Here is a 25214-nt window from a genome sequence, read left to right on the forward strand (position 1 = left end):
CTCCTTGGCAGCGTGCCCGACTGGGTTCTACGGGGAAGGATGTAACCAGAGCTGTACGTGCCAGCACGACGGCAGCAGCTGCCACCCGGCCAGCGGGCAGTGTGCGTGCGCGCCGGGCTGGACTGGACCCAGCTGCACAGAAGGTGAGTGCAGCAACCTGATCTAAAAACCAGTACCTGTAAGATTCCATTTGGTTCCAATTTTGTACACTCTCAGAGTTACAAACCTGTAAGGGTCTTTTTGGAGCCCTCTTGTGGAACCCTGAAGGTCGACTGGGCTCCCGCTTTGAGAACCATCCATCTATCCATTCATCTTCAACCGCTTATCCGTAGTCGGGTCGCACACACAAACACACACACACACACACACACACACACACACACACACACACACACACACACACACACACACACACACACACACACACACACACACACACACACACACACACACACACACACACACACACACACACACACACACACACACACTCAGCCATTATAAAATCATCACCATCATCATCATTTTTCGACCGCGGTCGAGATCATAGATTCCACAATGCTACGCCAGACTTCCCGGTCCTTCATTGCCACCCCCAGTTCCTGCCTACTGAACCACCGGTCCTTCATTGCCACCCCCAGTTCCTGCCTACTGAAGCATGTGTCCCTAGCGATGACATCAGGGAACGACAGCTTTCTACCTCTGGTCCGCCCTGAGGCAGGACTCCAGAGAAGAAGGGAAGATATAACCTCATTGTCAGCTCTGTAGCACTGGCCGGCAAACTGCGCTCTTCTGGATCGGACCAGTGAAGAAACACGGGGAAAGTTGCCGTATATTAGATTAGTCGATGGGTGGCTCTTCCAAGACAGATTTTGCGCTCTCATTAGAAGGCGGGTGTAAGTGCCATCCAACCGATTCTCTTGTTTCTTTGAAAGTGTCCATGTCTCGGAGCCATAGAGTAGAATCGGCTCAACTGTCGTCCTAAATATTATTACTTTTAACATCTTACTAAGCTAAAATACAAGGTAACCTAACACCTCATGTGGCTTATTGCTTTAATATATTATTTGTTTGTTTGTTTGTTTTTCTCCCAGAATGCCCTTCGGGCTTCTATGGAGCCGACTGTCGCCACCGCTGCCTGTGCCAGAACGGAGCCACCTGTAACAGAACCAATGGGAAGTGCACGTGTGGCGAAGGATGGATGGGCATGGCCTGTGAGCTTGGTGAGTCCAGTGGCAACACGGAACACAGCAACCACATAAGGATCTCCATGTGTCACTTCCACTACTATATGCGACCACATTTGACTGAGGGACACATTGACATATTGGTTGTTCAGTTTGACCCACCCAGTTTTAGAGATATGGCTTATAGAGTAATGTCTTGCAGAGAAACAGCGAGTTGAGAAAACTGGCTTGAAAGGTTCACTTCTGTGGTCTCTAACATTACACCGAGCTACATGTTTAAGCATTTATTTAATTTCATATGTAGCCTACATGTCAATTACAGCTCTGACACTTATTTCAGACATGCTCTAGTATGTGAAGAGTCTGCCTGTGCTATTAACTAATTTTTTTGGGGAAAAAAGTTTTTCTCCTCTGGTGAAAAGCTGGAATTTGCCCGATGGCAGGCTCTCAGTCAAATCTGGTCACATATGCTAGTATCACTAGATTCCATCTTCTGTGAAAACATACAACAAACAGATTGATGCTTAGTGTCATGCATCTAAAACGGTCTTGTTGCAAGGAGTTGCATTGGTGTGACATGTCCTTAAAACTGTCTTGTTGCAAGGAGTTGCATTGGTGTGACATGTCCTTAAAACTGTCTTGTTCCAGGACCACTGGTGCCTGGTGGTCCCTGGACTACTGGTTGAAAACCACTGTTTTAAGACATGTCACACCAATGCAACTCCTTGCAACAAAACAGTTTTAAGGACATGTCACACCAATGCAACTCCTTGCAACAAGACAGTTTTAAGGACATGTCACACCAATGCAACTCCTCGCAACAAGACATTTTTAAGGACATGTCACACCAATGCAACACCTTGCAACAAAACAGTTTTAAGGACATGTCACACCAATGCAACACCTTGCAACAAGACAGTTTTAAGGACATGTCACACCAATGCAACTCCTTGCAACAAGACAGTTTTAAGGACATGTCACACCAATGCAACTCCTTGCAACAAGACAGTTTTAAGGACATGTCACACCAATGCAACACCTTGCAACAAGACAGTTTTAAGGACATGTCACACCAATGCAACTCCTTGCAACTGCCACTGGGGATAATCGTTGCAAGTAGTTGCAAGTAGTTGCAAGGGGTTGTGTGGTGATTCATTGGTGCGGTCTGGGCCTAAAATAGCCAATCTACAACACTTTGGGAGCTTGCAGATTGGCTATTTTAGGTTCATGACACCACCATGCAGCTATGTAGAGTATAAATCAGGCCGTATATCCTTTCGAGCCCAAAGTGAAAGTGATAGTGCACTATTTGGAACATTTCTTGAATCGGTTCCAGCCTCCTTCCAAGACCACCAGAAAGTCTGCGAGTGGAAAACCAAACCGTAATGATGTTGGCTAGACTAGTCTAGTCTTGGACCGAAACGCAGAAGAATAACATGAAACTGAAATGCAAGTAACCATTTATAGAACAGTGGCCTGTAGTCGTGTTACTGTATTCAGGAAACACATTAGTCTCGGTCTAATTTGCCCCTCTTAGCTCATATGTCTTTTTTGTTATTCCCCGGCGGCGTGTTTGAGCCCGTCCATGCGCTCGTTTTGTGCACCGTCGACAAGTCTCGCAAGACCCCACTCACAGTCTCCCGCCTGTCCCCTCAACAGTACTCACATGTAATACTGCAATATAGAAATACTCTGGAATAAAAAAATTACTTGAGTAAAAAGTACAAAAGTATCGGCATCAAAATGTACTTAAAGTGCCAAAAGTACAAAGTACTTATTATGCAGAATGTCCCGTTTTCAAGCTTTCAAATGTATACTAAAAGTCTTTTGAAAATAGCGTCTCACTGCGAACTTGTAGACCGGCTATTTTCAAAGGGCCGATATGTTTATAGGGCTGAAGTGGTTAATGTGTGTTTTTGTAATAATAATAATACAAATCTACAAAGTAAGTCCTAATAATTGTTGTGGAGGTAAAATTACAATATTTGTCTCTGAAATGCCATGGGGTAAAAGCAAAATTGCTGAAAATCTGGCATATATACTCAAGTAAAGTACACCTCAAAATTGTACAGTACTTAAGCAACTTAGTTACTTTCCACCACTGCCCGTAAATGTCTCACTGTCTGTCGACCCCGGGACGGCCCTCTCCCCGGGTTGGCTCTCCCCCCGAGCAGCAGCACCACATCACACACTGTTCTCCTGTTATAGAAGCTTTCTTCCTCTCTCTTAGCAGCCAACCGTTTTGGCTGGACAGGAAACCTCCAATCCTGCCCACTGGAAAGTGCTTTAATGTACCCTTTCTCCACTCTGCGGCTGCCCACCCCCAGGGTGCCCAACTGCCAACTCCATACTTTGGTCCAACCACAAATCATTGAGGAGGGTTATTGGAAAGGGCATTGCTGTCCTCAGCAGGAAAAAAAACTGCGTAACTTTCCCCATCGCATGTGGTGTATATTCTCCTTCTCCGAACGTCATCACGAATGTATCTGTGTTCTGTCTCTCCATGTGTTCTGTCTTTTGTGTGTGTCTCTCTGTGTGTGGGTTGCATTTTTTCTTTCCTTTTCTCCCATGCGTGCATGCTGCCTCTGTGTGTTTACACAGAGTGTGCGGCGGGTCGGTTCGGGGCGGACTGCCAGCGGTGGTGCGAGTGTGAGAACGGCGGTCAGTGTGACAGGCAGACGGGGCAGTGCAGCTGTGGTCCTGGCTGGGTCGGAGAGCGCTGCCAGAAAGGTAACCGTATGGCGTGTCTCTATACTAATCTGACTGAGCAAAAAAATGTATTAGTCCAGTTGTTCTCTCAACCTGTGGGCCACTGGTGGTCCATGAGGAGGGCCCCCAAATGATTGGCATTTTTTTAATGATTTTTTAATGATTTTCTTTAGGGGGGGCTTTAATGCTATTATTTTGTATTGATTATTATTTGTTTGGTTTTAAAAAAAAAAAATTGGGGGGGCTTTTGTGCCTGTCGTACACACCGCATCTCCACTAGCTAAAGAGTGCTGGGTTGCGCCCGGAATAAAGCAGATCTACAAGCTCTGCACCGTGTTGTGAGCTTGTAGATCTGCAATTTTTTGTCCAAAAGTGCCCTCTTACGGGATTTCACCCCCTGCCTCTCTAACACTCTCTGCACGTCCCTGACCTCTCTTTTCCCCTTCAGCGTGTGCTCCGGGTCAGTTCGGTTTGGGCTGTGAGGACCGCTGCCACTGTGAACACGGAGCTGCATGTCACCATGTCAGCGGAGACTGCCAGTGTCCACCGGGCTGGAGAGGAAAGCTGTGTGACAAAGGTATACCAAAAAACATTTTGTATACTTGAGTAAAAGTATGTTAACAGTTTGTGTGCCCTTGTATTCTTTCAAAATAGCGACGTGGGGTGCCTATCCGATTTCCCAAAAAAAAGTTTAGATTTCCTAAGACGTGTACGACGTGTAAGACGTGTGTCTTCGGCACACCATGGGATAATTCCCAGGACGTCTGGAGACATCTGGAGACATCTTGGGTTAAAAACACAATTTGGGCCTTGGACGTGTATACACGTCTTTTATATCAAAACCATGGGGTGCCTTTGGACGTGTATAGGAGTCATTAGGTTTTTTTTTTTTTTTTTTTTTGATTTTTGGTTGGCCTCTCCTTCTGCAATGTGGTCCTTGTTGATTTGCATATCTCCTAATCTAGGGAGCTCTCCATGGTTTTAAGTTTTCAAATGTATACAAATCTTTTGAAAATAGCAGATCTACAAGCTCACCAACACAAGAACGTCGAAAACAAACGAAAACACGTTTTTTTGGGTGGGGGGAAATAAGAGGAGGGGAAAAAAATGCACAACAGAGACAAGCCAAGCAGCAGCGCTTATTGCTGCACCTGGCGGTTATGACTCGAGTGTCATTCTTGTTGAACTACGTCCATATTACACACTGACCGGACATAAACCTCACTCCCAATCTTCCGCCGTAGTCCGCCGTAGTCTGAAAACCCACCTTTTCAGACTCCATCATGGCCATGTACGTATAGTATAGTATAGTATAGTATAGTATAGTATAGTATAGTATAGTATAGTATAGTATATAGTTTCAGTTTCATTATATAGATATTCCACTGTTACGTTCTTAGTCCCACACGTCATTCGCCAATGCGGCAGTCAGCTGACCAATTGGGAGGGGCTACTTAAGTTCACTAGTCTGCATGCTCTTCCTGCCTTCCTTCTGCTATGGTTCCTGGTTGTTATGTGTGTTTGCTCCCACCACCACCCCAGCACCACCAGTGGACTCTGTTATTTATGTTCCTCATGGGGGGTTTTATTGTATATCTATCTCCCTGCTCTTAATGTTTCATGTTGGTGCTTAATCGTGCCGAGCATGGAGAAAATCCAGCAGAGCCGAACGCCAAGTCAAATATCATATGCACACTTGTATTCTCATTCTACAATAAATATTGGTTTAATCTATTCGTGAGTTGTTTGACTGAACTACTTTTTATGTATGTGATGTATTGCCATGCTTTTTTGTTTTGGTCTGCTAAATGCCAAAATTGTAAATTGTTTGTCTCTCTGCCGTCAGCGTGTCTGCCTGGCGCTTACGGCGAGGCCTGTCTCCAGACATGCAGCTGTCCTCAGGGCACGTCGTGCCACCACGTATCTGGAGAGTGTGGCTGTCCTCCTGGCTTCACGGGCAACGGCTGTGAGCAGAGTGAGTATTCGCCATGTTGGCTTGCGGGTGGACATTTTTGTCTCTTTCAATATTTGTATTGGTTTTTCACAAAATTATAAACATGCATTACATTACAAAGACGTACAAAAAGGAAACAAAAAAGAAAAAATAGTAATACAGACAAAAGTAGCAGAGGTTTGCGTGATCTGCGCAAAAGGACAGTTAACCCATTTTGGGCGGGAACCCCTTTTGGTGTTTTAAACATTATGTTATAATTTAGCTATTGAAAAATAGCAGATCTACAAGCTCATAGCGCGCCACCGAGTGGCGCGCTACGAGCTTGTAGGTCTGCTATTTTTGAAAAATCGTGAAAATATTTATTTCAGAAAACTGGAGGATTTAGAAGGATTTTTTTTAAATGTTGAGGTCAGGCCTAAATGGGTCAAATTATAAGGGACAATATCGGTGGCACCCAACTGTATTACTCTTTTCCATTCTTCTTTTAAAACTCTTGCAATAGGTGACCAATCTCTAACAAAGTCAGCAAAGGTGCCTCTTAATACTTCTTAATGAGGACATTTTTGTCAACGTAAGTGTTTTGCCACGGACGTACAAAATGAGTGGACAATAACATTACCAGAAACACATAAATAGATAACCCTGAATAGCAGGTCTATAACTCTCACGGATCCGTTTGGTTCCATTTGAACACTCTCAGAGTTAAAGTGGGTGTTATAATCAAAATAAGAACATTATAATGGTGTGTAAAACAGAAAATCTAAAATTTGCTACGGACACATTTGTCGTGTTGGTGACCCCTGACCTCTGTAGGACATGTTGGTGACCCCTGACCTCTGTAGGACATGTTGGTGAGGCCATTTGATGAGATTCAGCCTCACATAGACCCAAAACTAAAGGATATTTTTCCCCAAATTCCAATGGGGGGGGGGGGGGCGCAAAAAAAATCCCCCCAGTGCCTCCCCAGTACCTCTGCATTGTCTCCCCAGTGCCCAGTGTCCCCCCAGTGCCTCCACAGTGCCTCCACAGTACCTCCCCAATGTCTGCCCAGGGCCTCCCCAGTGCCTCCCCAGTGTCCCCCCAGTGCCTCCACAGTGCCTCCCCAGTGCCTCCCCAGTGTCTCCCCAGTGCCCAGTGTCCCCCCAGTGCCTCCCCAATTTTTGGGCGAAAAATCCTGCTTAGGGCGCCAGATTGCTCAGGACCGGCCCTGTGTGTAGACTTCGTGTAAATGAACTAATGCAGATGTTCAACAATAATGTAACTCTTATCGGGTCCATTTGGTTTAGTTTTACGTTAAAGATCTATGGGTCCATTTGGTTTCCAACCCTCCCTCATTTAGCTGGGGACCACCTGGAACCATTCTACCCTATTCAATTCCCCTTTCTCCCCAATTTAGTTATGTCAATTTAATCTCTCTCTCTCTCTCTCTCTCTCTCTCTCTCTCTCTCTCTCTCTCTCTCTCTCTCTCTCTCTCTCTCTCTCTCCCCCCAGCCTGTCTACCAGGAACGTATGGCCTCAACTGTAACCAGGTGTGCCAGTGCTCAGAGACCAACCAACTCTGCCACCCAGTGTCGGGGACATGTTACTGCGCCCCGGGCTTCCATGGTCCCAGATGTGACCTGAGTATGTACTGTGTCTGTAATACAATAGTCTACATGAAACCTCTATAGAGCAGTGGTGGAAAGTAACTAAGTACTTTTACTTAAGTACTGCACTTAAGTACAATTTTGAGGTATTTGTACTTTTTTTTTTCTAAATAATTTTCATCCCACGATTTTGTAACCCATTTTTCACCCCTGTGTCAATTATCTAATGTGATCCTGGGCTCTACACACCCTCCGCAACGGACTTGAACTCATGCTTCCTTCATGCATGAGTGTCCAAGTCACTCCTTTACACCTGACAGGGGGGAGTTTCCCTGGTTGGACCTTAGAGTATATATGAATAGAGACAGCACCCGGAGGAAACCCTGAGGTGAAATGGACATAGTGGCCGAATTTGGTATTGCAGTTTGGACCCAAACACATGAACGTGCTGTCCGTTGACTATCATTGCGCACGTTCATGATGACACGTGAACGCTGTTTCATACGTGAACGCACGTGAACGCGTGCAATGATAGTCAACGGCCAGCGCCCGCTGTTCATGTGTTTGGGTCCAATCCATCCCAGAATGCACTCTGTTCCTACCCGGAAGGAGGAGTGAAATCGCCTCATGCGCTTTTGAGCAACTTAATGCAAGTGGATGGGAGGAGAACTCGGGTGCCGTCTCTATTCATATATACTTGGACATAGCGCGTGGAAGGAACACGTTATTCCAACCAGTTCCTTTCCCCTAGATCAGGCGCCCCGGCTGGCCAGGGGGAGGCAGTTTAGAGACCAGGATTACTGCATGTTTTTGTGAGGGTACCTACCCTGTATTTGTACTTTACTTGAGTATTTCCAATTTCCAGTACTTTTACTTCTACTCCACTACATCTCGGAGCCAACATTTGTACTTTTACTCCACTACAATTATTTGCAAACTTTAGTTACTAGTTACTTTGGCGATTTTGATTAGAAAACATACATTAACCACTTCCACCCTACACATTTTGGCCATTTGAAAATAGCCGATCTACAAGCTCACAATGCGTCGCACATTTTCGTACTTTTATTTGTAACGAAGTCGTTCTAAATTGCAGTATTGGTACTTTTACTTAAGTAAAACAATTGAGTATTTTTTCCACCACTGCTATAGAGTGTCGCAGAGTGTAAGCAGTGGTTGAAAGTACATTTACTTATGTACTGTACACAAGTACAATTTTGAGTTTTATTTGTACTTTACTTGAGTATTTCCAATTTACTTTCCAAAATACCTTTACTTCTACTCCACTACATCTCAGAGGCAAATATTGTACTTTTTACTCCACTACATTTATTTAAAAACTTTAGTTGCTAGTTACTTTGTAGATTGCCCTATATACATTTTCGTCGTTTGAAAATAGCGTAACTACAAGCTCACAATGCGTCGCAATGCGACACATTGTGAGCTTGTAGATCGGCTATTTTCAAAAGTTTTGAGTGAAAACTCGAAATGGGACATTCTGCACAATGAGTACTTTAAATTTTGGTACATTTTGATGCCAATACTTCTGTACTTTTACTCAAGTACATTTTGAATTCCGGACTTTTACTTTTACAACAGACTATTTCAGTTATTGCGGCATTGATACTTTTTACTAAAGTAAAGTGAACTAAAGTTGAGTACTTTTTACCCACCTCTGCCTAGGCTATGTATTTGAAGTTCTGTGATATTATTTAATTCTTCTTTTTATATTTTTCCCAGTGTGTCCAGAGGGACGCTACAGCCACAACTGTGACAGTGAGTGCCAGTGTGCCAACGGTGCGCGGTGCAGTCCCAGCACCGGCGCCTGTGAATGCCCACCCGGGTTCATAGGAGCACGCTGCAACATCAGTGAGTTCACAGCCTATTGAATACTAATTGATTGATTGATTGAATAGTTTATTGCACATAAATGTAAAAACAGAGTACAGTCAAAAACTCAGTTCAAAAGGGATAGCACCAAAAAAGAAAAAAAAGGTCCTGGTCTTGTTACCATATGTGACCAGATTTGACTGAGAGTCTGCCATCACGCAAATTTCAGCTTTTCACCAGAGGAGATTTTTTATTTTTTATTTGATTTTGTATCCAAAATGAGTTAATAACACAGGCAGACTCTTCACATGTGTCAGAGCTGAAATCGACATGTAAATATTAAATAAATGCTTAAACATGTAGCTAGGTGTATTTTTAGAGACCACAGAAGTGAACCTTTCAAGCCTGTTTTCTCTCGTTATTTTCTGCAAGACATTATTCTATAAGCCATATCTCCAAAACTGGTTGGTCAAACTGAACAACCAATATGTCAATTTGAAGCTATGGTTCCCTGTTTTCATATGACATGAAAAAAAACGAAAATTCTAAAATATCCAATGGCAGTCCCTCAGTCAAATTTGGTCACATTGATTGATTGATTGAATAGTTTATTGAACATAAATGTAAAAACATCCGAGTACAGTCAAAAAAGGGATAGCACAAAAAAAAAAAAAACAACTTGTTACCATAATTATGCAATCAATAAAAATAAATAGCTCTAAAGATATTTTAAAATATATTTCCGTGAACGGAAAGGGCAGCTTCCTTACTCGGATTTTGGGAGGTGTAGTTCCAGACTCTATATAATAGCTTTTGGAGATTGTGGAATATTTGTCTGGCTACGCGAGACTAGTTTAAGGGGGAAGGATCATTTCCTCTCCCTTGGGCCTGCTGAAAGGTGGATTTTCAGGCCTGTTTTAAAAGATGTAAGTGCTCTGCAACTAATTGAATTGTTAACCTCTTTAAACCTTGCGTCCATATTTTGGGCAATTACATCAAAGTTGTTTTCAACCATTTGCAGATCTACAAGCTTTGAGTATTGAATACTTTATTAACAGGCTTGTTAACAGTCAAAGGTGATGCTAATAATAATAACAGAAAAATCCCCAGGGGGCTTGTTTCCGTTTTGGTCCATTGCACTGGGGGGCGAGGGTAGAGGATTATACTATCAAGGTGTTTGAGGAGTTAAATTATGTTCGCTTGTCTTAAGATCAGCCATTCTTTTACGTTAGTTTTGAGTTTGGTTAGGTAAACTAAGCTCACAACATGCAAGCTTGTGGATTATTTAGGTCTATTTTTAGCCTACCTTCACGCAACACAGACATGTCGTAATTACAACTGGGTGTTTAAGTTCAGCCATTCTTTTACGTTAGTTTAGTGTGGTTAGGTGAGCTAAGCTCACAAGTTCAACATGCAAGCTTGTCGATTATGTCTATATTTAGCTTACCTTCGAGCAACACAGTCATACGTCGTAAGCATACAACTGGGTGTTTAAAGGTATATTCAGTGATTTAACTTAATTCAAATATCACTTATTTTTTGTTGTGATAATCCTCCCTACTATAGAGTGTGCTGACCATATAAGGAGTTCCCCCGGTTAACCCCTGGGGTTAGGTTTCGTTTTTGGCTAGGTGGCCCAGCCTTCATCCAATCAGGATAGAGGGGCCTTCCGCCAATCATGATCGAGTGGGGGCGGGCCTTGGTGTGTGTGCTGTTGGCCTGTCGCGTGTCCCCCCACTGTAGTGCGTGCATGTGCACATCTTGTTACTGGGGCGGACCGGGGGGGTTTCCAAATCACCCAAATCACTGAATGCTCCCTTTAAAAAAAAGACAAATGTTGTGCTGTGTGTCGACAGCGTGCCCGGTGGGCCGCTACGGCCTGGACTGTGGTCGGGTGGCGCTGTGCGGAGAGGGAGCCCAGAACCACGCCGTCTCGGGCAGGTGTGTTTGCAGGCCGGGACGCCGAGGTGAAGACTGTGGCCGCGGTGAGTTTCTCCCAAAACGCCCCAAAATTATTTTCAGAGTTCACCAGTGGCGTGCACAGATAGACACTAGGGGGTGCTAGAGCTAGAGCCCTAGAGGGCTAGAGCCCTTTTGGCAATGTGCCATTTAAAAAAAAAACAAAAAAAAAAACACTGTACAGTATGTGGACCATGGTGACATTGATCAATTATTGATAAAAAAGCTTCTAATATATAATGTATTATTTAGGCCCCAAAATCTATAAATCTCTATTAAGGGTTATGTTTTGCAATAATAATTCATAAGTCACTAGTAACTAAAGTTGTCAAATAATTGTAGTGGTGTAAAAGTACAATAATTGCCTCTGGGATGTAGTAAAAGTATTGGAAATTAGAAATACTCCGGTAAGGTACAAAATACCTCAAAATTAAATGTACTTAAGTTACTTTCCACCACTGCACACAAATTAACTCACAAAGGAAGGATATTATGCACACACACATTGCAGGAACTGTCGGGCAGTGAACTCCAATGGCGTGTGGTGCTCAAGTGAAAAAATGGGCACCTGCTTGTGCAGCGTGTGGAACCAGCCGGTTGCCTTAACCACTTCAGTGCTATATACATTTCGTCCATTTGAAAATGGCCGATCTGCAAGCTCACAATGTATCGCATCCCAACGCATTGTGAGCTTGTAGATCGGCTATTTTCAAAATATTTGTATACATTTGAAAACGTACTTACTTACTTACTTACTTACTTACTTACTTTTACTCAAGTACGAATCTGAATCCAGGACTTTTACTTGTAACAGAGTAGTTACATTGCAGTATTGATACTTTTGCTTAAGTAAAATAATTGAGTACTTTTTCCACCACTGTTTGTGTGTATGCTGCTTGTCTGTCTGTGTGTGTGTGTGTGTGTGTGTGTGTGTGTGTGTGTGTGTGTGTGTGTGTGTGTGTGTGTGTGTGTGTGTGTGTGTGTGTGTGTGTGTGTGTGTGTGTGTGTGTGTGTGTGTGTGTGTGTGTGTGTGTGTGTGTGTGTGTGTGCGTGCATGCGTGTGTGCATGTGTGTGTGTGTGTGTGCGTGTGTGTGTGTGTGTGTGCACGCTCTCAGGCTGCGCTCCAGGCTGGTTTGGAGTGGACTGTCTTTACCGTTGCAACTGCAGCAATGGAGGTGTGTGTGAGCCGGTGTCTGGGAACTGCACCTGTGGCCTGGGATGGACCGGAACACACTGTGACACAGGTGAGGTGATTCAACACACAGGCAGTGTTGTTTTCGTCGACTAAAACTAAGACGAAAAATGTTGGTCGACTACCTTTTTTCACTGACGAAAACTAAATGGAAACTACATGAAAACTAAGCTATGATGACTAAAACTATGACGAAATGTATTGACAATTTCGTCATCAAATAAAAACTAGACTAAAATGTTAGGAAGGGACTAGTGGACAAGAGATACAGTAGAGCTGGCGTGAATTAGATCCAAATTTTTCAATAAATGCTAGCGCTGTAAGTGTTAATACATTGACCCAAAACACAACAAAAAAAGTATTCCATAGCTGGCTGCGTTTGGCTATCTGCAGGGCGGAGCACTGTCGGAAAACAAGGAAGTGAGTTGATCAAATAGAATCCATTTTCGTGTACTGCTTGGTCTATTTCTCACTCAAATGTTTTCAAAAAAATTTTTGAGAGCAATGTTTAGCTGTAAATGAAATTGTGTGTCACTAGTGTGTGTGTGTGTGTGTGTGTGTTTACAAGGCTGTCATGTTGGAAACAGCAGTAAATCAAGAGGGGCGCATCCGCACAGCTGGTGCTCAGAGGGTTTGATTAGGCAGAGGTCTGTTATAGAGCGGAGCGGTCATTATCAAGACATAACTCACCGCTGAATTCAGCGATTGACCAATCAGAATCAAGCATTCAACCAAGCCATGTAATAATGATATGTAGCCTATAGTTCAATGTTGAAAATGAGTGGTATTTCCCTAAAAGAGTAAAAATGGCTGCTATGTGAATATGGTCCATACAGGGTTGCCATATAGAGCGTCGCAGTCCCGCCCCTTACCATGGACCAGGAAATGATTCTCCGTTCATTTTCCTCATAGACATTTCAGAAAGTATTTATTTAAAGACGTTTACGCCGCGGACAAAGCCAGCTCGAGTCGTGATAAATCATGACAACAAACACAATTTTTGGGCCCGAAAAAATAATTAGAAAGAAGAAAAAAACGGCAGGTTACAACACTTTTTTTGTTGTTTTTCTTCTTTGTAATTATTTGTTTGGTCCAAAATATTGTTTGTGTTGTCATGAGTTGTCACGACTCGAGTTGGCTTTGTCCGCGGTGTAACCGTCTTTAAATAAATACTTTCTGAAATGTCTATGGGAAAAATGCATTGGGATTCATTTCCTGGTCCATGGTAGGGGGAGGGACTGTGACGCTCTATTGCCAGAGCATGTTTGTTGCACTAGTTTTGTACCTGTGTTTGGATAGTAGATGGCGTGTGGTTTACTGTGTGTGTGTTTCCCCCCCTGTATGTGCCAGTGTGTCCCGCAGGGACATTTGGTGCCAACTGCCACCTCAAGTGTGACTGCCGTCACAATGGCACCTGTGACAGGGTGACAGGAACGTGCCAGTGTGGGCCAGGCTACTATGGACATATATGTGAACACGGTGAGAACAGCATGTTAACCAACCCATTAAGACCTGAGGCCCGATTCTATAAATGCCATCTAAATAAGTAGTTCTGCACTTCTTGGTTGCCGACAAGGACTGTCTAAAGAGGACGAGACGCGAAGGCCACCGTAGATGGTAGATGGTGCTCCATGGAAGGAAAAGAAACATGCGCAGTTGAGACCAAGGAAGCTGAACGCGGAAGTGTTGGCTGCATATAGCCCATTGCGCATGTTTCTTTCCTTCCATGGAGCACCATGGAGCAACATGGCGTCGCCCGTACGGTCTTCGCGTCTCGTCCTCTTTAGACAGTACTTGGTTGCCGAGGATCTCTTCTTCTACTGTGGTATTTCGCACATTTGACTGGCACTGCATGGCCTCACGATCCCGCCTAGTATAACGGCATGTATTGTGTTAACCCATTTAGACCTGAGGCCGATTCTACAAAAATAATGGCTTCTATTAACAGTTTTCTCTAAAACCTATGTTTCTATGTCAGTGGTACTCAACCTTTTTCATTTTAAGGACCCCCAGAATTATCTCTATTTGGCCGTGGACACCCATCTGAAAATATGTTGTTCCAGGGAACCCCCAGGATCAAAGATTTGAGTTGAAAAGGTTCACTCTGGAATAATATATATTCAAAGATTTGCGCCACATTTTCGCGATTTTCGAAAAATAGCAGACCTACAATCTTGTAGCGCGGCACTCGGTGCCGTGCTATGAGCTTGTAGATCTGCTATTTTTCAACAGCTGAAGTATAACATGATGCTTAAAACACCAAATGGGGTTCCCGTCCATTCATTTTCACTGCGCCTCCTCCTCCTCCTCAGTCTGCCCCGCTGGTCTCCATGGCGCTCTGTGCCAGCTGCGATGTGACTGCATGAACGGAGAGTCGTGTCACCCTGCGTCGGGCCAGTGTGTGTGTCTCCCTGGTTACCATGGCACCCGATGTCACAGAGGTCAGCCAGACACTACACCACCATCTTCATACATACATAGTGGTCCTCACTAATGCTCATTATCTTCATATAATTGGCATTCACAAATTCAAGACACCTGTCTTGCGTTTGTCGTGTGTCTGTGTTTAATGGCCGCTCCAATGCATTTCCAATGGAAGCCCATATGGTTTGACCAAACATTTTGTTTGATGGGGGAGGGGGGGCAAAACACATCCATCAAAGCTGTCATGTGTCAGACACAAGACAAGTGTCTTGAATGCAGCCCAGTAAGGGCATATGTCGACCTCGCCCTCTCACCTCCGCCCCACCCCCTCCTGGTGCTGCGGCCATCTTGGAAACTAAACACAATATAAACAATGGGAGAAGGGTGGGGCCGAGAAAGGCCCTTATTGTGGTAGCAGGTTGAGAGAGCTCCGAGCTGAATGACATTTCTTTGGAAAGACTGAGTCAACTTGACTACATGACTATCACCGACACCTGTTGGGTGGAGGAGTAGGACGAAAAATACATTAAAAAAAGACAATTGGCTACTCTAAAGACGACAAGACTAATCTTGTTTCAAATGACCAAAGCTGCCTCCCGATGATGTCACTGGTACGCAGGTCTCTGAACTGTCCACACACAGCCCTCTGCTGAGACAGGGAGTGAGTATAGAGAATTTGTCATCATAGCTCTCTGCCATTCTGTTCTTTTAATAGTTGAAAAATCATGAAAAACGACATACTATAGTATAGTACGTCGTCGAAAACCATAAACTATAGTATGTCGTTTTTTCATGATTTTCATCTTTTTCTTTCATCGTCGAAAATCATGAAAAACAACATAGTATACAGTAGTATGTAGTCGAAAACCATGAACTATAGTATGTCGTTGTTTCATGATTTTCAGCTTTTTTTTTATGTTCTCCAAAATAGGGACACAGGCAGGAGAGTGGTAGAGGGGCAGGGGCTAAAATCCCATAAGAGGGCACTTTTGGACAAAACATTTCAGATCTACAAGCTCACAGTGTGTTGCGCTGCGACGCGTTGAGAGCTTGTAGATCAGCTATTTTCGGCGTGCAACCCAGCACTCTTTAGCTATAGAGATGCGGTGTATGCGGTGTTGCGTTGAACAAATTTGTTCAACGTCAATTCAATTTCAGGAGACTTCGGAAAAAAAGCAATTCTCCTGAATGCTGCCCTCCGGTATGGCATGGAAAGGAGTGTGGCATTTCTTTCACCATAGTAAATGCTGCATTCGTGGTCTGGAGACGGCAGTTGTTTTACAGACGGGTTAAAGGGCAGGGGCTGAAGCCCCTTTTGATGTCTATGTGTGCACGTCCCTGGACACGGGCTGGATGTTAATCATGATATCTTTGTTACCCCAGAATGTGACCAGGGGACATATGGACAGGGCTGTGCTAAGCTGTGTGACTGTGAGGAGGACATCCCTTGTGATCCAGTCACTGGGAGATGTCTGTGCTCGTCAGGGAAGACGGGAGCCACCTGTGACACTGGTAAATTAACATACTCTACCCGCACATCAGCACAGTTCCTAAAATGTTGGAAACACTTTATAATAATAAAAGGATACCAACTAATGGATATCTAAAGGGCCGCTTCACCTGTTTTGCAACCAGCTCTTATTTGAATGATGTTTAGGGTAATAGGGACACAAGAAACACTTTCCTGTTTTTTTATAAATACTGTATGTGTTATATTTTAGTATTTCAAATGTCTGATGATGCGTCAAACATTGGTCTCACTTCCTTCCTGGACTACATGTTGTCACACCTTCCATGCAACCTCCCCCTCTCCGCAAGGAGGGGCAGTGCACCAAAGCATCTTGGTCATTGTAGTAATTCAGCAATCCAGTCAAACCGTAGTCAAACACACGTCATTATTTTTGTGGCCATAAGAGTGCAAATTTGAAATTGTGCTACTGTTATCTACTACAAATACTATATTAACATTGAGTGACCGCTTCCAGCGGTGAAATGTCTTTAAGCATTTTAAATACATGTTATGGTGCAGTAGGTAGTGGAGCACCTTATTTTTTATATCATATAGCTTTTTGGTAACACATTTCTGGACAAAATAATAAACTATGACTTTTTTACATAATTTAGTATATGACTTTGTTTTGTTTTTCACAAAATAGTGACTTTTTTAAGGGGTTGACACTATGGCAGGTAAATAAAATGTTGGGGCATGTGGAGTTTGCTTTGGAGTTGCCCAAACTGCAAGTAAGTGCACATTTGAGTGAGGAGTCTGCTATAAACACAACACGAGGTATATTAGATGGCTAGTTTTTGGGGGGATTTTGTAGGCCTCAAGATCAGGTAGATTATAGTTATAGTCACCAATGTACACAGGTAGTTATAAACAACAACAACGACTGGTCGACTAGTAAACTAGGCAACTAGTAGAAATGACTAGAAGTGAATGCCCTAGTGGATGCTGAGGTTACAGTGCATAACGTGTCTTGTGTTCTTTATGTGTCCATGGTGGTTGCCAGACTGCAAGGCCAGCCGCTACGGGCCAGACTGCACCGAGACCTGTGAGTGTAAGAACGGGGCACAGTGTGACCCTCGGAACGGCCGCTGCACATGTCTCAACAGTTGGATAGGAGTCACCTGTCAGGAAGGTAAGGGGAAAGGGTTCAGCATGACTGTCACAAATCCACACATACACACACAGGTCCTCATTCACAATGGAGAAATACGCCACAGTGTAAATGAGATGCGTAATGATATCGTATTTATCCGTCCGATCAAGTTGCGATTAGCTCCCATGTTAATCAGAGAAGGTGGTGTAATCACTTCATTTGTGCGGATCGCCCGGTGTACCTTTTCCGCCTCTTTCCCAAGCGATTCGCCTGGTGTCGCCTGGTTTAATGGAACATCCACGCCCATTCCACGCCATATAAGGCAACAGGAAATATCTGAAAATCTGAAATACATCATCATTACAGCCTGCAAAATGCACTGATCCGTGAACGCGGTGCTCCGTGTGATGCATGAGCTTGTAGAACAGTTCATTTTGACAGCAATGTCAATGGACTGAACGTTATAAAGTATAGGCTACTCTCATAACCAACTCGTTATCAATTTATTGATTTAAGTTCAAGTTCAAGGCTATAGCCTGTAGGCCTACTTGGCAAATACCTATAAAGAGCCATTTCTATTGAACAATTGCACACTCGCCTGCAGTCTGCAGAGGTAAAATAGATATCCGATACTTTTTTTAATCAGAGCTGCATTGATTAATTAGTGGGAGTCCGTCTTTTAGATTAATATCATCTCACTGTCATCTGTCTGAATGCCATGTGGAGAATGGATTTGTTCTGATCATGGACACGTAGGCCTATATATATAGCTATTTAAAATTGCAACCATATGGCGGGGAGCCTATATCCTCTTTGTCAGATGTAAGTGCAGGTTCATTTCATGATGTCGTCATTCGCAGGACATTTGCCTTTAGTTGGCACCAAACTTGATTGATCTCATGATGAAATCAATGTAGTAGCCTACAGCCTACACAGCTACAGTTGCCCATATTATAATGAATTAAGGTGAGCTGGCTTAAAACTATGACTCGAATTGCACGCACTGGCTAATTAGCCCTAGTGACTCCGTCTGTCTGTCAGACCGGCATGTCTGTGAAGTGTGAACCATATAATGCATTAGAGCCAAAAGCCAGTCGGGCCGGGCCGTGTTCTGTCTGTCCCTGACCAACAGGCCCAGGGCAGGGCCGGGCTCACCACGCCGTTATAATAATTTTCCAATGTGAATTTCACCCAGATTGGACTTGGTTCAGCTTAAGCGGCAGCATGCTGCTGTTCGTGTCCGTCCGTCCGTCCCGTCTCCCCCCCCCCCCCCCCCCACACACACACACACAAACACCGACAGTCATAGAACTGACTCAAAGGAGCTCCGTAACAAAACAATTTAAATAGGCCTACTGCAGGCATTACTACACTAAACAACGTGGGATTTGTACAGTGCAGATATAAGTGCATGTTCTTATTATAGCCTAATTGTGAGTTTGTTTTTTAACATGCAGCGTGCGTCCGCGATAGCCGATCCACAAGCTCACAACGCGTTGCACTGCGAGTAGGCTAGATTCTAGCCTACTCGCAGTGCAACGCAGCCTTCTAGCCGCTAAATAAAAAGGCGTCGGGCTTGCGGGGGCAGCTTCTGTATGGGACTCTAGGCTAACTTAATTGACCAATGCCTCTAGAATGCATGCATATAGGCATACAAGTGATACTCTGCTTTTATATAGGCTATCATTTTTTTATGTGCTGACCAATGCCTACATATTTTATCTGTGGTTTGGTAAATGGTAAATGGTGCATTTATATAGCGCCTTTATCCAAGGCGCTTTACATAGATTGTGCATTACATTCACCCATTCACACACACATTCATACACCGATTGCGGCGGAAGCCATTCAAGGTACCAACCAGCACATCGGGAGCAATTTGGGGTTCAGTGTCTTGCCCAAGGACACTTCGACATGTAGACAGGAGGAGCCGGGATTCGAACCGCCGACCCATGGATCATTGGACGACCTGCTCTACCTCTTGAGCCACAGTCGCCCCTTAGTAGTTTGGGAACTATTTATTGATTCAGCATGAAGACTAAAGCCTTCTAAATAACTATACGCAAGCCGTGTGCCCTATACTCCACCCTGGAGCAGACGTCGATCTGAACGGAGTTTCCGACCAACGGTTGTCAAAGTCAAGTTCAAGGAGATGGCCATGAATTCCCACGTAATGTGGGAATCCTCGTAAATGCCCGTCCGCTCACGCTCCACTCACGATATATGAATGAGGTCCATAGTGTTGTGATTTTGACAGCACATTTTGATTTTCGTATTAGTCATAGTGAATAGCTGAATTTTAGTCACCTGGGATGTTTTAGTGTTGGTCTAGTTTTAGTCGACTTGATATCATAAGATTTTAGTCGACTAAACTACAGTTGATTCAGTCGACTAAAATTAATTTTGGCGGGCCTTGATGGCGGGTAATGAATGATTTTTTACAAAGAAGGAAAAAAGAGTTTAACTTCTAATTATTTTCCCGGTCCAAAAAAATTTGTTTATTGTCATGATTTGTCTGGAGCCGAGATGGCTTTGTTCGAGGCTTAAAGGTCTTTAAATAAATACTAAAAAAAACTGTTGTTTTTGGCAGCAAATTTTGATTTTAGTTTTAGTCGTTTAGTCACATTTTAGTCACCTGGAATGTCTTAGTGTTAGTCTAGTTTTAGTCGACTAAATATCATAGGATTTTAGTCGACTAAATCTACAGTTGATTTAGTCGACTAAAATGTGTTTTGGCGGGCCTTGATGCCGTCGTAATGATCGTAATGATCTACAAGCGTAATGATGATCGTAATGATCTACAAGCCCACAACGTGTTGTGAGCTTGTAGATCGACTATTTTTAGCATGCAACTAATTGTAAAATGACTTGTACTGGTGTCCCTTCCTAACATTTCAGTCTACTTTTTATTTGTTGACGAAATTGTCAGTATATTTAGTCTTAGTTTTAGTCGTCGTAGCGTAGTTTTTATTCAGTTTCCATTTAGTTTTCGTCAGTGGAAAAATGTAGTCGACGAACATTTTTCGTCTTAGTTTTAGTCGACGAAATCAACACTGTTTGAAACGTCTATGGGGAAAATGAATGGGAAATTCTCTTCTGGTGCTCTCGTCGTTCTGAAAATAAACTTTATTTTTTATTTTTCTTCTTTTTTTCAGGTGGGCCCCCTCCCCTCCCATATAGAAGCAGGACGGAGGACTCGCATCGGGACAATTTATTATAGCGCTTTCCTCAACGTTGAAAACACAAAACGGGACCATTCAGCTGATTTACTGAAGTGACTCAGAGTGTTAAAAAAAAAAAAAGCAATGGAAAAATACCACAACCTTTGGGACATGGGATGTCGTTAAGCACACAAAACCCACAAGGAGATGAGACTCTTGACGAGAACCGCACTTCCATGTTGGCTCCCAGTGTGGACGGACGCGGTGCCGTTTATTTTTGTACTGTATTGTTGAAGTTTGCTTTGAACTGAACTTATAGGTCTCAGCCTTGCCTGACCTAGTCATTTGGTACGTTTTGTTTTTCTCTACCCCATGAAAGGGGACCTGCTTTAAAGTTTGCTTTGCCCTGAGCAAAAAAAAACATGACGTTCTCCCGAATGAGGAACATGACTTTCTGGAGTCTGGGACTGAAGAGTGCCTCTTTACAAAATCCACTGTACGTTACTTGAGATTATATGCCTTTTGTACGGTATGTTGTCCATCATTCCTGAAATATCATTTGCAGGCATGTAAAATGCAATGTAAACGTATGTGTATATATATATATATATATATATATATATATATATATACATAAATTATTTTTTACATAAGGACATTGGTGGTATTGCTACCACAAATTCTGAAACAAGAGCAAGCCATGCATCGTCGCTTGCTTTTCACCTGCCAATACCATGAAGTCATGTGTCTATGTAGTACAGTATGGAGGAACATGTAATCAGTGTTGTCAAGTAACTAAAGTAATATATTACTTTCAGTAATATTATTACTTTTTTCCAGTAACGTAAACTAGTTACTTTCACATTTTGAGTAATATTATTACATTTACTTTATTACAAAAGTAACTAGTTACTATTTCCACGAGCCTTTATTGGTGGAACTGTGGGTTTGAGTGTTTATTCATAATGGTAGACTGGGTTGGGGTGGAATAGCTTTGCAGGCTGCTGATCCGGTCTAGATCTAGACGCTAATGTTGAAAATGCAAAGTAAGACTTTAGGGGACAAAAGATGCAATTACTGGGGGCGAGGAAAAAAAGTAATAAGTAAAGTAATAACTAGTTACTTTTGCCAGGGAGTAATAAGTAAAGTAACTATAACTTTTTTTTAAAAGTAATAAGTAATAATATTACTGTTTAAGAGTAACTTTGAGAACACTGCATGTAATTAAACTATTGGTGCTATAGAGCTTCACTGGGCTTCTATATTAACTATTGTACAGTATAATACTGGGTTAACGGCGGTATCTATCCAATGATTGCACATAGAGTGCTCTCCCATGCAGTGGCCTTATTCATGCTGAGGTGCGTCTTCTTAACAAGGACCTTTTTTGTGTGTGTGTGTATAAAGTACTTCTACATATTTATATTTCATACTGTTGTACTGTATGCAGTTGAAGAATATATTGATTTTTTTTTTTCAAAAGTATGCAGTTGAAGAATATATTGCAATTTCTAAGTTAAGTATTTTCTTGGCCACTGAAAAGACTATAGTTGACTTGCCAGAATGTGAACCCAGGCATGTTGAGTACACCAAGGTTTTATGTTAGAAATGTTGAGTATGGGTCCCCAGCATGTAGAAAATGCCAGATGCTAACTTGCATATGTTGAGAAATTTCCATATTTGGCATAATATGTGACCATACCATTAACAACCTAAAATCTACTTTTCATCATGCTTTAAAGGGACAACTTTAGTTTTTTTCAACCAAGATTCATGTTTTAGGTTGTTATTAGAGAAAGTAAGAGATGAGTGAAAAAATAACATTCATCTTTTACTTTCTCTAATAACAACCTAAAACATGAACCTTGGTTGAAAAAAACTAAAGTTGTCCTTTAAGTAGGATATGACGTGTCAAACTAGGGGGTTTTCATAATGCTGGGTGCTTGGGCTAAAAACGACCATAGCCGTCATTACAAAAGTGATGATGTCAGCACTTTGGGGAACGGGGAAGTGGATATGGCAGTTTTTTGCAAAAATAATACTTGGAATGGATTCAGCATCATGAAAACCCCCTAGTTTAACACGTCATATATGCTACATAAAGCATTATGAAAATTTGAATGTTTTGCCTTCTATAGGTTGTTAATGCATATATTGTCACATTATGCAAATTATGAAAATTGCTCAACATAGTTAGCATCCGGCAGTTTCTAAATGCTGGGGACCCATAATCAACATAAAACCTTGGTGTACTCAACATGTCCGGGTTCACAATGGGGCTCTATAGGCAAGTGTAATAAAAGGAATACTGTGCTCTGTTGCAGGTAACACATAGCTCAGTGAGTTAGGCTACATGATCTGGAGGTTGTGGGTTCAAACCCAACCAAAGTCTTTACTTTCAAGACCGATTTCTAGAAGAACTTCAAAACTAAAAAAGCAGCATGAATTGACTGTTACCAATGGTGCAGTGGGCTAGTCAAACAGTACACCACAGGATACCTTGACGGTTCGAACAACGTGTTGGGTTTGTAAATAAACCATCGATGTGTGAGCATTAGTAGTGTGATTATTTGATGTGCCAAAATCTGCCATTGACCCCCATTATACATTTGAAAGTACTATATTTCTAAAACTATGAAACATTTCAAAGATTCCTTTTCAGGCAAAAAAAAGTTCCTGCATGTGTCTCCACAGTAAGCTGAATTATAAAAAGTGTGAATGGAGTTTCTAGGTGAAAGTGATATTTTGACGTGCCATAACCTGCCATTGAGCCCCATTATACATTGAGCACCATATTTCTAAAACTGAAACATTTCAAAGATTCAATTTCAGGCAAACCAGTCCACCGTAAGATGAACCTAAATAGGTTTGAATGGCGTTTCTAGGTGTTAGTATGTAGGACTAGTATGCTACTATAGTTCTACATCAAAAAAACACTTTCACCTAGAAACTCCATTCACACTTTTTATAATTCAGCTTACTGTGGAGACACATGCTGGAACTTTTTACTTTGAAATGTTTTAGTTTCGTCTTTTTTTCAAATCCTCAAAAATGATGAAAAACGGCATGCTATAGTCTGCCGTCCAAGACAAAAGGCTATATAAAACGAAAATCACTCGGAGACCATGGGCTATAGTCCATGGTCTCGGAGTGATTTTTGTCTTTTTTTTTATCCTAAATAATTATGAAAATCGGCATGCTATAGTATGCCGTCCGAGGCCATGGGCTGAACTTGAACCCACAAGCTGTGGCTCACATAGACAGCATCTTATCACAGAGTGCCACCATGCTCTGTCTCTGGGAATCTCGTCAGCTTTCCATCTCTTTCCATTCTTCTGGATGTTATTCTCCAAAACATGCTGCAGAGTGAAAGTAGGAGGAACTCAGCAGGATTTGAACTCACAACCTCTGGCTCACATGGATGTCGTCTTAACAAGGGTGCCACTGAGCTCTCTGTGATTTTAAGTTGTAAATCGTTCTTCTTGGTGTCACCTTTCAAATGGGGCCTTGGGATCATGTACAGAGCATTTGAATAGTGTGCATCAAAGGTGTCTTTAGTGCATTTAAGTGTTATCGTGGATGTTAATCAGATAATAGAGGAGAAACCATGACAGAACATGACAGAACACTTGAAGAAAGAAGATAAAACTGCCCGGAAATCTCACTCAGTCAGGCTAAGGTAGTGATGGTGCAGTTGTTAAAGAAAAGGACCTTGAAGTGTTTTCCTCGCAGGTTCAAGCCTATATAATGCCACTAACTAACATGTCCTGAACCTACTGGTTGACCATGATCCTTGCGCAGTAGTAAGGTTATGGGACTGGGCGGTGGTGCCCCCCGGTCGTTTCGCACAATAAAATGAGGTGGATATGAAACTAAAATCCAGATCTGTCTGAAATAATAATAGGCCTACAAGGAGAGAGAGGAAGGGGTGTGGTGTGAGAGAGAGGAAGGGGTGTCTTAACTCTATTCACACTTTTTATAATTCAGCTTACTATGCTGGAACCTTTTACTTTGAAATGTTTTGTACTTTCTATTTAAGTTTTCTTAAATAGCACAAAATTTGGCATGCTACTACTCCTAGTCCTACATACTTGCACCTAGAAACCCCATTCGAACCTATTTAGGTTCATCTTACGGTGGCCATGTTTGCCTGAAAAGGAATCTTTGAAATGTTTCATAGTTTTAGAAATATAGTTTTAGAACCTTATTTAACTTAAACATCCAATTATGTATGACATTGTCAATATAGAAATGAAAGCTCAAACTGACCAAATGTGCTCACATTGCTTAAAAAGCAGACTTGTTGCCATAACAGTCAGCTGTCACTGTAAAAGTCACAGTACAACTCATTTTCGGGGGGTTTCCATCTTGGAGATATGCAAATTAGGGGTGCAGACACACCCAATCAAAAAAGGGGGGCGCCAATGTAAAGCGCCTTGGATAAAGGCGCTATATATAAATGCACCATTTACTATTTATAACATATTTATGACAATGTTTACTAAGGTAATAAAATAGTGTGTCATGGAATGTCTCCTGCAACCAGCAGGAGGCGTTTTAGTGACTTCCTTATTAGCTTCATTAAAAAAAATGAAGTCACACAAAGCA

At 42.5% G+C, this 25214-nt stretch overlaps 1 protein-coding gene across 1 annotated transcript in view; it reads left to right on the top strand.

Moving 5' to 3' along the window:
* megf6b (multiple EGF-like-domains 6b) overlaps window positions 1-20977 on the top strand; it is a gene marked incomplete at its 5' end in the record, with an annotated part of 186077 nt that extends 165100 nt beyond the window's left edge. Inside the window, 14 exon segments of the mRNA XM_079510418.1 lie at window positions 12-143; window positions 1095-1223; window positions 3789-3917; window positions 4345-4473; window positions 5743-5871; window positions 7342-7473; window positions 9177-9305; window positions 11123-11251; window positions 12342-12470; window positions 13769-13897; window positions 14731-14859; window positions 16226-16354; window positions 17356-17484; window positions 20601-20977. Of these exon segments, the coding sequence (XP_079366544.1) occupies window positions 12-143; window positions 1095-1223; window positions 3789-3917; window positions 4345-4473; window positions 5743-5871; window positions 7342-7473; window positions 9177-9305; window positions 11123-11251; window positions 12342-12470; window positions 13769-13897; window positions 14731-14859; window positions 16226-16354; window positions 17356-17484; window positions 20601-20665 (1748 nt within the window). The 3' untranslated portion in view covers window positions 20666-20977.
* Between the last annotated feature and the right edge of the window lie 4237 nt (window positions 20978-25214).

The sequence above is a fragment of the Electrona antarctica genome (assembly GCF_951216825.1).
Source record: "Electrona antarctica genome assembly, chromosome: 9".
NCBI classification, from domain to species: Eukaryota; Metazoa; Chordata; class Actinopteri; order Myctophiformes; family Myctophidae; genus Electrona; species Electrona antarctica.